General features: G+C 52.7%; 1 protein-coding gene across 1 annotated transcript in view; it reads left to right on the top strand.

The window, feature by feature from the left end:
* Positions 1-7,334, top strand: part of LOC133360630 (golgin subfamily A member 6-like protein 2) — a 66,955-nt gene extending 59,621 nt beyond the window's left edge. Inside the window, 2 exon segments of the mRNA XM_061579427.1 lie at positions 1,166-1,223; positions 4,821-7,334. Coding sequence (XP_061435411.1) covers positions 1,166-1,223; positions 4,821-4,840 — 78 coding nt within the window. The 3' untranslated portion in view covers positions 4,841-7,334.
* The last annotated feature ends 5,566 nt before the right edge of the window (positions 7,335-12,900 follow it).

Raw genomic sequence — 12,900 nt, 5'->3', positions numbered from 1 at the left:
CCTCCCCGTGTCTCCCTCCCCCACATCCCCGTGTCTCCCTCCCCCCCTCCCAGTGTCTCCCTCCCCCCCTCCCCGTGTCTCCCTCCCCCCCTCCCCGTGTCTCCCCCCTCCCCCTCCCCGTGTCTCCTTCCACCCTGTCCCCGTGTCTCCCTCCCCCACATCCCCGTGTCTCCTTCCACCCTGTCCCCGTGTCTCCCTCCCCCCCTCCCCGTGTCTCCCTCCTCCACCTCCCCGTGTCTCCCTCCCCCCCTCCCCGTGTCTCCCTCCTGCCCGTGTCTCCCTCCCCCCCTCCACGTGTCTCCCTCCCCCCCCTCCCCGTGTCTCCCCCCTCCCCCTCCCCGTGTCTCCCTCCCCCCCTCCCCGTGTCTCCCCCCTCCCCCTCCCCGTGTCTCCCTCCCCCCCTCCCCGTGTCTCCCTCCCCCCCCTCCCCGTGTCTCCCTCCTCCCCCTCCCCGTGTCTCCCTCCCCCACATCCCCGTGTCTCCCTCCCCCCCTCCCAGTGTCTCCCTCCCCCCCTCCCCGTGTTTCCCTCCCCCCCTCCCCGTGTCTCCCTCCCCCCCCTCCCCGTGTCTCCCTCCTCCCCCTCCCCGTGTCTCCCTCCCCCACATCCCCGTGTCTCCCTCCCCCCCTCCCAGTGTCTCCCTCCCCCCCTCCCCGTGTCTCCCTCCCCCCCTCCCCGTGTCTCCCCCCTCCACCTACCCGTGTCTCCCTCCCCCACATCCCCGTGTCTCCTTCCACCCTGTCCCCGTGTCTCCCTCCCCCCCTCCCCGTGTCTCCCCCCTCCACCTACCCGTGTCTCCCTCCCCCCCCCTCCCCGTGTCTCCCTCCCCCCCCTCCCCGTGTCTCCCTCCCCCCCCTCCCCGTGTCTCCCTCCTCCCCCTCCCCGTGTCTCCCTCCCCCACATCCCCGTGTCTCCCTCCCCCCCTCCCAGTGTCTCCCTCCCCCCCTCCCCGTGTCTCCCTCCCCCCCTCCCCGTGTCTCCCCCCTCCACCTACCCGTGTCTCCCTCCCCCACATCCCCGTGTCTCCTTCCACCCTGTCCCCGTGTCTCCCTCCCCCCCTCCCCGTGTCTCCCCCCTCCACCTACCCGTGTCTCCCTCCCCCCCCTCCCCGTGTCTCCCTCCCCCCCTCCCCGTGTCTCCCTCCTCTTCCCCTTGTCTCTTGCAGGTCTCTGTGCTGGATAGAGACAAATTCGGATCAACGGAATTCCTCTCTTCAACCAGGCGTAAGTACGTGTGTGTGTGTGCGAGTGATAATGTGACTTGAGGAGTTCCCGCACCTGGGCAGTTTGCTTATAACCAGCTTCCCTTTAGCAGCGGTCTCTGAATCAGTCGGGTGGACTCATCTTCTCAGCGGCTGCATAACGCCGTGTGGAAGCTACCTGGCCTGCCGCTCCGCACGAAGCTTTCGGCCTTCTCGGCCATGGTCATGCCCTCCCTTCTCTGTGCTTCCGAAAAGTGAACCCCGCTAATTAAACATCTGCGCTGGTTGGAAACATTCAGGTTGGCCTGCCTACGATCCGTACTGGATCGTGTGAGGAGCTCACAGATTCTTGAAAGATCTGGATAGTCTCATCAATAAACTTTTCTCGCAGGCAAAGCCACCGCATGCCAAAACAGCTTCTGTTTGGCCGGATAGAGGGGGCTAATAGGCACGACCCAGGCTTGAGAAAAGATGGAGCTGACACGGTCCAGGAGGATGTGGAGCTGAGTGGACTTGCCAATAACCGGTACTAGAGGTGTCAAGATCGGCCTCTGTGGAGGAGGCTCGTGAAGGATGCCGCTGGGCAGTTAGAGGCAGTCGCCCTCCAGCAACAGCGGAGGGCTGAGGAGCGACGCTCACAACAACGAGCGGAGCGCCGGGCGGGTAAAACGCAGCAAGGCAACACAATAGGGTGCACAGGTGGTGCATCTGCCAGTCATCTCAGTCAGTCGACCTCAGTCCCTTGACCTGCCAGGCAGGGGGGCTTTCATTATATCTATAAATAGTAGTGATCTGACCTCTGACCCCCAGTTGGTTTGCCGAGTTTTTCTGTGAGATTGTGGGAGAGGGGTGAAACCCCTCAGCTCAGGTAACATCATGGGGCAAGGTGGTGGTGACCCTGCTGAAGCTACAGATATTGGAGGAAGTAGGCACTCCCTGTGAGTGTTTGACTGATGGTGCCACCATCTGTTGAGGAAGTACGAAGTCTGAGACCTGGTAAAGTGCTGGGCAGAGATGACGTCCCAAGCAAACTGCTGAGGGAAGGTGGCATCTCTGTGTAGACTGCCCTATATGACATCAATACGACCGTCTGGACCACGGGATGTGTTCCGTTGGATTGGAAGGATGCCCTGGTGGGCCCCCATCTTTAAAATGGTGGATCGCAGAGACTGTAACAACTACAAGAGTATTTCCCTTCCCAGTGTGCCGGGAAGGTCCTGGCAAAGATGATTCAACATCGCCTTGCCAGGCACGCTGAGGAGAGGCTTGCGGAGCCCCAATGTGGTTTCAGGAAAGGGCGGTCCTGCACAGATGCCATATTGTCTCTCCGTATGCTACAGCAGAGGTGTAGGGAATTACAACAAGACCTACATCTCTGCTTTATTGACCTGGTGAAGGCCTATGATCCCAACAGTAGGCCAGGGCTTTAGACTGTTCTTCACGCTCTCGAAATCATGACCCTCTGCTCACAATCATTAAGGGCCTTCATGATGGTGGGTAGGCCCGGGTAGAGCTACGTGGCCGGGAGTCAGAGGCATGCCCTGTTCACCTTGGGGTGTGACAGGGATGTCCTCTAGCACCAACATTATTTAACATCATCTTTGCCTACTGGGAGATCGATCAATGCCTGGGTACATTCAAGAGTTGGCGCAATTTGTCAGCCATGTTATGAATGCTGATTATCTGGTGATTGCTGCTCACTCACAGAACCTGGAGCATCCCCATGAGTAATGGCGCAGTTGTGGAAAGAGTGGAGAGGTTTCTGCACCTGGGCACTGTGCTTATGACCAACTCGGGTTTGGCAGCAGAGATCTGACTCCGAATGAGTGGAGCGCCATTATTCTTTTCATCGGCAGCGTGTTTCACTGCTGTGGGGAAGCTGCCTGGCCTGTCGCTTCACACGAAGCTCGGGGCTTTCTGCCATCAACGAACCTTACAATTTTCAAGCGGCCTCAAACTGCACCTAGCCTGGCACAAGTCCTGTTGGCCATGTCACCGCCGCTTAGTGGCAAATGGTGGCCGTTGTTGGTCCGTATGCGTCCGTGTGGACGTGTCAACACGTGTACACGTGTCTCTGCTTGTACGTGTGGATGTTGAACTTCTTTCACACCGTACGTAGCCAATCATGCTCATCGGAGGTGCGGGGGAAGGACAACAAACTAAACACGAAGAGCAGTTACAAAGACACGAGTTTGTCGATCTAGAGGATGTTTTAAAAGTGCATCGATCCAGTGGCTTCCTAACATTGGAAGGGAAGAGCGTTCCAGACGGCCGCAAAAAGTGCATCTTAGAGCGCCACGCGATGCGGTGTGACCATCTTTGTTCGATGGCGAGCCAAAAGCCGCTGCAGCGAGGATGACTAGAGTTAGCGTGCTTTGTACGTGTGTGTGTGTACGTGTGTGTGTGTGTGTACGTGTGTGTGTGTACGTATGTGTGTGTGTGTGCGTACGTACGTGTGTGTGTGTGTACGTGTGTGTGTGTACGTGCGTGTGTGTACGTGTGTGTGTGTGTACGTACATGTGTGTGTGTACGTGCGTGTGTGTGTGTACGTGTGTGTGTACGTACATGTGTGTGTGTACGTGTGTGTGTACGTATGTGTGTGTGTGTGCGTACGTACGTGTATGTGTGTGTACGTGTGTGTGCACGTGTGTGAGTACGTGTGTGTGTGTGTACGTGTGTGTGTGTACGTGTGTATACGTGTGTGTGTGTACGTGTGTGTGTGTGTACGTGTCATGTGGGGAGCGGTAGTGTAGCGGTGAGCGCTACGCTACTAACCCGGCCACCCGACTCTGGATTCCCACTCACGGCCACCAACACCGTTGACGATTATCTGAACCGGTCCTGGGCCTCTCCCCTAGGTCGTCTCAGCCTCAAATGAGCGCCTGGTGCGGTGTGTAAACATCCCCGCCGGGGAGACGGAGGCAGGAGGGGCGAGGGGCTCTCCTCCCGCCCCTCGTCGTGTGCCGTGCCGGCCTTCATCGGCGCTGCTGCTCGCTAACAGCGCTTGCCCCAGCAGTCTGTCTTTGTCATGGGGAGTAAGATCATGCAGTGTCGCCGCTATTGACCAACGCAATGGCCAAATGCTGAAAAATTACCCGCTAATTACTCGCAGCAGCAGCGGCGGCGGCGGCAGCAGCGGCGTATGGCGCAAACTTGACAGGACAAAGTCTTGAGACTCGGACTGATGAAACGCGAGTGAATTATAATGATGTTTGCATGTGCGTGTGTCTTTGTTTGCGCGCGTGTGGGTGCATGTGTGTGTGTGCGTGCGTGTGTCTGTGTTTGCGCGCGTGTGTGGGTGCGTGTGTGTGCGTGCGTGTGTGCGTGTGTGTGTGTGTGTGCGTGCCTGTGTTTGCGTGTGTGTGTGTGCGTGTGTGCGTGCGTGTGCCTGTGTGTGCGTGCGTGTGTGCGTGTGTGCGTGCGTGTGCGCGTGTGCGTGCGTGTGTGTGTACGTGTGTGCGTGCGTGCGTGTGTGTGCGTGCGTGTGCGCGTGTGCGCGTGTGCGTGTGTGTGCGTGTGTGCGTGCGTGCGTGTGTGTGCGTGCGTGTGTGCGTGCGTGCGTGTGTGTGTGTGCGTGCGTGTGTGCGTGCGTGCGTGCGCTTGTCGTCTGTGTGTGCAGGCCGGAAGATGTTGGACTAGCGCGTGTCCAGTGCCGTCTGGAAACATGTTAACCGGTTATCCGGTGAACATCTCAACCACGTCAGCGGTGAACACATGGCCAACACGGTCGACATTCCGGTGTTCCACGGAGACACCAAAGTGATCTCTCTCCCGCTCTGCTGTCTCCCTCTCGCATGGTGTGCGGGGATGGTTAATCAAAGTCTCTTCACCATGCCAAGCTAGAACCAAACCAAGGTAGCGACGTCACTGGCTCCAGGAGTTTCTTCAACCAGTCTGGCTCGCGGCCAAGTAGGGCCAGGGGCGGGGCTTAATGACGTCTGTCACAGCGTATGAGTGTGTGTGCGTGCGTGTGGGTGTGTGTGTGTGTGCGTGCGCGTGTGTGTGTGTGTGCGCACGTGTGTGTGCGTGTGTGTAACGTGTGTGTGAGTGTGCGTGTGTGCGTGTGCGTGTGTGTGCGTGTGACGTGTGGCCTGGCACAAGCGTCGTGGTGACGTCACCGTCACTTAGTGGCGAATGGCGGTTATTGTTGTGACGTCAGTTGCCCACATGCATCTCCGCTCGCTCACCGCGTGCGTGTGTGAGTGTGTGTGTGTGCGTGTGTGTGCGTGTGCGCGTGTGCGTGCGTGCGTGTGTGACGTGTGTGCGTGTGTGCGTGTGTGTGCGTGTGTGCGTGCGTGTGTGACGTGTGTGCGTGTGACGTCAGTCGGTACGGGGCGTCACCCACGCGCTTTGCCGCTCGTTGCCCGCGTGCTATGGTATCGCCGTGTCTGTAATTTAACCTGCTGGGCTTTTGATTTAATTTAATTCGGGATGTTTGTTTGTTTTTCGCGACGTTTCTGGTGTTTTGGTTGCATCGTTTTTCCCGTGTTGGTGTTTTCGCGTTTAATGTTCGCGGGGGGGTCATCCAGCAATGGATTGACCGTGGCTGACGATGCTGATTTTTTTGTGTTATTCCGTTGTTTTTTTTCTACTATTGGGGGTCTTTGTCCGGTTTATATGTTTGTCCTTTCGTCGGATTTCATAATCTTCAAGTGCGTGCGGTTTAATTGTTTTATCGCGGTTACTGACCACAACACATCCCCACACACACACACCCTCCTCCCCATGTCTGCACTCTCTCATTAACACTAGAGGCTGTGAGATTATAACACTACAGACTATGAGATTATAACACTACAGGCTGTGTGGGTATAACACTACAGGCTGTGTAGTTATAACACTACAGACTATGAGATTATAACACTACAGACTGTGTGAGTATAACACTACAGGCTGTGTGGGTATAACACTACAGACTATGTGATTATGACACTACAGACTGTGTGAGTATAACACTACAGACTATGAGATTATAACACTACAGACTGTGTGATTATGACACTACAGACTGTGAGATTATAACACTACAGACTGTGAGATTATGACACCACAGACTGTGTGATTATAACACTACAGACTGTGTGATTATAACACTACAGACTGTGAGATTATAACACTACAGACTGTGAGATTATAACACTACAGACTGTGAGATTATAACACTACAGACTGTGAGATTATAACACTACAGACTGTGAGATTATAACACTACAGACTGTGAGATTATAACACTACCGACTGTGAGATTATAACACTACAGGCTGTGAGATTATAACACTACAGACTGTGAGATTATAACACTACAGACTGTGAGATTATAACACTACAGACTGTGAGATTATAACACTACAGACTGTGAGATTATAACACTACAGACTGTGAGATTATAACACTACAGACTGTGAGATTATAACACTACAGACTGTGAGATTATAACACTACAGGCTGTGAGATTATAACACTACAGACTGTGAGATTATAACACTACAGACTGTGAGATTATAACACTACAGACTGTGAGATTATAACACTACAGACTGTGAGATTATAACACTACAGACTGTGAGATTATAACACTACAGACTGTGAGATTATAACACTACAGACTGTGAGATTATAACACTACAGACTGTGAGATTATAACACTACAGGCTGTGAGATTATAACACTACAGACTGTGAGATTATAACACTACAGACTGTGAGATTATAACACTACAGACTGTGTGATTATAACACTACAGACTGTGTGAGTATAACACTACAGACTGTGAGATTATAACACTACAGACTGTGAGATTATAACACTACAGACCGTGTAGGGATGGGGTCCCCGCTGTGGATTTCACACGAAGCCAGGGTTAAGGGGCCGTCCATAAATGACGTCACGCACCTGGGGGGGGGGTCAGACATTTGTGACGATGTGTGACGAGGGGGGGGGGGGTTGGGAAATGTGACGTCACATCAAAATGCGCAACTTTAAATAAATATAGACAACACGTTCTACTTAATGAAATAGACTTTGTAATAAATGTTTTCTCCTACAACATCAGAGTGCAGCGCCATATTAAATACGCACTACAATGACAATAGTTTAAAGCGATTTGAAGCATTTTTTTAAAATATATTTTTTGGGGGGGGGGCAGAGCTTTGTGACGTCATATTTGAGGGGGGGGGGGGCAGACTTTTTGTGACGTCATATTTGAGGGGGGGGGGGGGCTTTATGACGTCATATTTGAGGGGGGGGTCAGACTTTTTGTGACGTCATATTTGAGGGGGGGGCAGAGCTTTGTGACGTTATATTTGAGGGGGGGGGTCAGACTTTTTGTGACGTCATATTTGAGGGGGGGGCAGAGCTTTATGACGTCATATTTGAGGGGGGGGGGTCAGACTTTTTGTGACGCCGTGTGACGAGAATGTGGGGGGAGGTCAAAAATCGTCCCATATCGCGTGACGTCATTTATGGACGGCCCCCTAACGGCGAAGTCCTCTTAGTGTCAAGAATCTTGTGAGACTCGTGGGGAGGTGGGGGGGGGGGCACGCCGCTCAGGGTCCTGAGACTCAGGGGGAGACGCGATGTCAGGGTGGGTGTCACTGCCTCCCGTGAGAACAGAATCGCGGCCGCCTGTTCATCATCGCGCGTGAATCCGATGAGCCGTGAAGCTCTTCGTCGTCTTGTTTGTGTCTCTCTCACAGACGACCACGTGGCGTTGTTGTTGTTGTTGCCTTCACAGAGACTCGCTCGTCATCATCATCATCATCACCCCCCAGTACTTTTGTTGGCATCACAAGATCACATTTTGTGACGCGGTTAGTGCCTTTGTGACGTCACAATCAGTGGCTTTGTGACGTGATTAGTGCCTTTGTGACGTCACAATCAGAGTCAGTGGCTTTGTGACGTGATTAGTGCCTTTTGTGACATCACAATCAGAGTCAGTGGCTTTGTGACGTGATTAGTGCCTTTGTGACGTCACAATCAGTCAGTGGCTTTGTGACACGATTAGTGCCTTTGTGACGTCACAATCAGTCAGTGGCTTTGTGACATGATAAGTGCCTTTGTGACATCACAATCAGAGTCAGTGGCTTTGTGACGTGATTAGTGCCTTTGTGACGTCACAATCAGAGTCAGTGGCTTTGTGACGTGATAAGTGCCTTTGTGACGTCACAATCAGAGTCAATGGCTTTGTGACGTGATAAGTGCCTTTGTGACATCACAATCAGTCAGTGGCTTTGTGACATGATTAGTGCCTTTGTGACATCACAATCAGTCAGTGGCTTTGTGACATGATTAGTGCCTTTGTGACGTCACAATCAGAGTCAGTGGCTTTGTGACGTGATTAGTGCCTTTGTGACGTCACAATCAGAGTCGGTGCCTTCATGATAGATTTAGTGCCATTGTGACTTCAGAATCAGTGCCTTTGTGACGTCACAACGAAGGCCCGTGCCTTTGTGACGTCACTTCACCCGCACTTTTACCCACTACCAGCGTGTCACGTAACCGTCAACTAACGGGATGGATCCATTTACACTGCTGGGGGGCAGTCCATAGTGGGCGGGTGGGGGGGGCAGATCCTACTGTGGGCCCCCCTGAGGCATCACATCTGACGGCCCCCCAAAGCTCGGGGCTCCCCCCCCGATGATTCGCCGGCTACCTGAGGGGGGGGGGGGCGGCTCTGGATCATGCCGAGCGCGAGAGGGTCGAGGGATTTAAGATTCAATCAAACGCCCCCCCCCCTCCCCCCCCAGCGATTCAACGTGGGGCAGCTCGGAGGTTCACATCTCCGTTAACAACTCAGGGGGTGGTGGGGGTGGTGGTGATGGTGTTTGTCGCCGGAGACATTCCCGTAAGCACGGCACACGCCACTAACGGGGCGTTTGACTGCCGAGTTCAATGTGGCTCAAGCACAGCAAGTTGGCGCAGTCGGGGGCACAGGTGGTGCATCAGCCACTCGTCTCGGTCATCTCGGTCAGTCGACCGTCGACCCGTGGCACCTGCTGGCTCTGCCCCGTGACCTCCTGCTGCACCTAGCCTGGCACAGTAGGGGGGCACAGGTGGTGCATCAGACACTCGTCTGTGTCATCTCGGTCAGTCGACCCGTGGCACCTGCAGGGTCTGCCCCGTGACCTCCTCCTGCCAGCGGGCGTTCGACACTTCACGTCGCAGCCTCAAGGTGCACGTGGCCTGGCACAAGCGTCGTGGTGACGTCACCGCCACTTAGTGGCGAATGGCGGCGGTGGTGGTTGTTGTGTGAACTTGTTTCGCAACGGACTTAGCCAACTTTGTTAATCGGAGTTGCGGTTACTGATCATGCAAATGATAACCCTGAGGACATCATTACTATGATGATCACCCCGCTCGTTTACCCACCAAAGCCTCGCCAAGGCTCCAGATGGGTTTTAACTTCACGTTTCCTGTCGAGGCAGCAGAGATCAACGTTGCCCCCCAACGCGTCTTCCAGGTCATCTTGCAGCAGTGGGATGTGTGGCCAAGACCAAGTGACACTTTGCCCTTCTGCTCTGTGTTGTTGTTTTTCGTGTGTTTGTTTGTTGAGCTGATAATGGAATATCTTTCGATTTAAAGCTTTCGTGACTGCAGGGATTCATCTCCTTGGTTCTTTCGGTAAAGTCGTCACGTAGAAGGGAAGTAATAAAATAATACAAATAAAACATAATAAAATAATTCTCACGACGTTTCGGCCACAACACAAGCAGCCGTCCTCAGGTGGAAACCAGTCTGTCGACGGCTGCTTGCGTTGTGGCCGAAACGTCGTGAATTATTTTATAATGTTTTCTTTTTATTGTTTTATTACTTCCCTTCTACGTGACGACTTTACCGAAAGAACCAAGAAGATGGAATGTCTGTTAACACTTTGAACCACAAGGCACTGACGGAGAAGCTGGTCCGTGAGTGAGCGGCCGTGTCGATGTGTTGTGACGGAGCTGATGTCTGATGTGTGCGTGGTGAGTTGGCGATAGGGGAATTGAGAAGGCGGTGGTTATGGATTATGCCGATGTGGGTGTCGCGGATATGAGGGCTGCGGATAACAGGGCGCCGGTAATTGATGCTGTGGGGGGGTGGGGGGGGGGGTCTCGTTGTAAATAACGACAATAAAAATGTGTCCCACAATCCACAGGGCTCTGCTGTGATGCACGGCTCGGTCGCTCGCTGTGTCTGTGTCGGAAACAATCACGGACAGTCCCCGAGATGCGAACGCCCCCTACTTACGCACGGACTCTACTTACGAACATTCCGCACGTGCCAACATCCTTCACGGACGTTCTCAACTTACGAGCATCCTCCACTTACGAACACCCCCCGCTTATGAGCGCCCTCTGCTTATGAACGCCCTCCACTTACGAACATCCCCCACGTATGAACGTCCTCCACTTACGAACGTCCACCACTTACGAACACCCCCACTTACGAACATTCCACACTTATGAATGTCCACAATTACGAACGAAACCGCCATAAGAACTGAACCGAGGAACTATTTTGATTGGCGGGGGCGATCCTCCGCAAGGTGAAATGAGTCCCAGCGTCCCGCGTGATGCACAACACTCCTTCTTGGTGTGGTCTGGGACTGTTGTAGTTGTTGTCTTGTTGTGGTCTGGGTTTGTTGTTGTCTTGGTGAGGTCTGGGACTGTTGTAGTTGTTGTCTTGTTGTGGTCTGGGTTTGTTGTTGTCTTGGTGAGGTCTGGGACTGTTGTAGTTGTTGTCTTGTTGTGGTCTGGGTTTGTTGTTGTCTTGGTGAGGTCTGGGACTGTTGTAGTTGTTGTCTTGTTGTGGTCTGGGTTTGTTGTTGTCTTGGTGAGGTCTGGGACTGTTGTAGTTGTTGTCTTGTTGTGGTCTGGGTTTGTTGTTGTCTTGGTGAGGTCTGGGACTGTTGTAGTTGTTGTCTTGTTGTGGTCTGGGTTTGTTGTTGTCTTGGTGTGGTCTGGGACTGTTGTAGTTGTTGTCTTGTTGTGGTCTGGGTTTGTTGTTGTCTTGGTGAGGTCTGGGACTGTTGTAGTTGTTGTCTTGTTGTGGTCTGGGTTTGTTGTTGTCTTGGTGAGGTCTGGGACTGTTGTAGTTGTTGTCTTGTTGTGGTCTGGGTTTGTTGTTGTCTTGGTGAGGTCTGGGACTGTTGTAGTTGTTGTCTTGTTGTGGTCTGGGTTTGTTGTTGTCTTGGTGTGGTCTGGGACTGTTGTAGTTGTTGTCTTGTTGTGGTCTGGGTTTGTTGTTGTCTTGGTGAGGTCTGGGACTGTTGTAGTTGTTGTCTTGTTGTGGTCTGGGTTTGTTGTTGTCTTGGTGAGGTCTGGGACTGTTGTAGTTGTTGTCTTGTTGTGGTCTGGGTTTGTTGTTGTCTTGGTGTGGTCTGGGACTGTTGTAGTTGTTGTCTTGTTGTGGTCTGGGTTTGTTGTTGTCTTGGTGAGGTCTGGGACTGTTGTAGTTGTTGTCTTGTTGTGGTCTGGGTTTGTTGTTGTCTTGGTGAGGTCTGGGACTGTTGTTGTTGTCTTGTTGTGGTCTGGGTTTGTTGTTGTCTTGGTGTGGTCTGGGACTGTTGTAGTTGTTGTCTTGTTGTGGTCTGGGGTTGTTGTTGTCTTGGTGAGGTCTGGGACTGTTGTAGTTGTTGTCTTGTTGTGGTCTGGGGTTGTTGTTGTCTTGGTGAGGTCTGGGACTGTTGTTGTTGTCTTGTTGTGGTCTGGGTTTGTTGTTGTCTTGTTGTGGTCTGGGGCTGTTATTTTTCTGCCTTGCCCCAAGTTTGCATTTAGTGTTGAAAGATCGGCAGCAATGTACATACTTATGCAATTTGTACTCATCAATATTCATGTTTCGTGTTGTGTTTACTTAACATCCCGCCACTGTCATCAGGGGCGGGATGGTAAATCCCTCACCTGGTGTACAGGAGGTTGTGGGGTCGATCCCGACCCTGACTTCTCCGTTAATGTCTCGCCACGGCGTCGAAGGCAGAACGAGGATATTTATTTAGACTACATGAGGAGGGATGAGGTGATCGATTTACAACAACGAACAATACAAACTAAAATATTTATTTGTATTTTATGGGGTAAGGCCCACTCAGCTATGTAGGTCTGTTTCAGAAGCGACTTGGCTCTTACAAATGATAGCTGAACGAAATGGATTATCATCACGTGGTAATGTATAGCAGCCAAAACACTCTAAACGCAGGTTTCTAGATGTGGAGATAAAAACCCGGAGGTCCCACAGAAAAACCCACGCGACCATGGGGAGAGAGACACGCAAACTCCACATATACAGCAGCAGGCGTCAGGGTCGGGATCGACCCCACAACCTCCTGTAGACCGGATGAGGGATTTAACATCCCGCCACTGATGACAGTGCAACATACAGAATGTGTTCACAAGCCACGGACAGTAAACACAACACGAAACATGAATATTGATGAGTACAAATTGCATAAGTATGCACATTCCTGCCGATCTTTCAACACTAAATGTAAGCTTGGGGCAAGGCAGAACAACAACAGCCCCAGACCAAGACAACAACAACAACAACAGCCCCAGACCACACCAAGACAACAACAACAGCCCCAGACCACACCAAGACAACAACAACAACAGCCCCAGACCACAACAAGACAACAACAGTCCCAGACCACAACAAAACAACAACAGCCCCAGACCACAACAAGACAACAACAACAACAGCCCCTCAATTACATTGCACAAGAAAAT

The sequence above is a fragment of the Lethenteron reissneri genome, chromosome 69, assembly GCF_015708825.2.
Source record: "Lethenteron reissneri isolate LAM-NWPU_2019-01 chromosome 69, ASM1570882v1, whole genome shotgun sequence".
Taxonomy (NCBI): domain Eukaryota; kingdom Metazoa; phylum Chordata; class Hyperoartia; order Petromyzontiformes; family Petromyzontidae; genus Lethenteron; species Lethenteron reissneri.
Note: the sequence above shows the minus strand (reverse complement) of the source record. Positions and strands in the feature narration are given on the sequence as shown.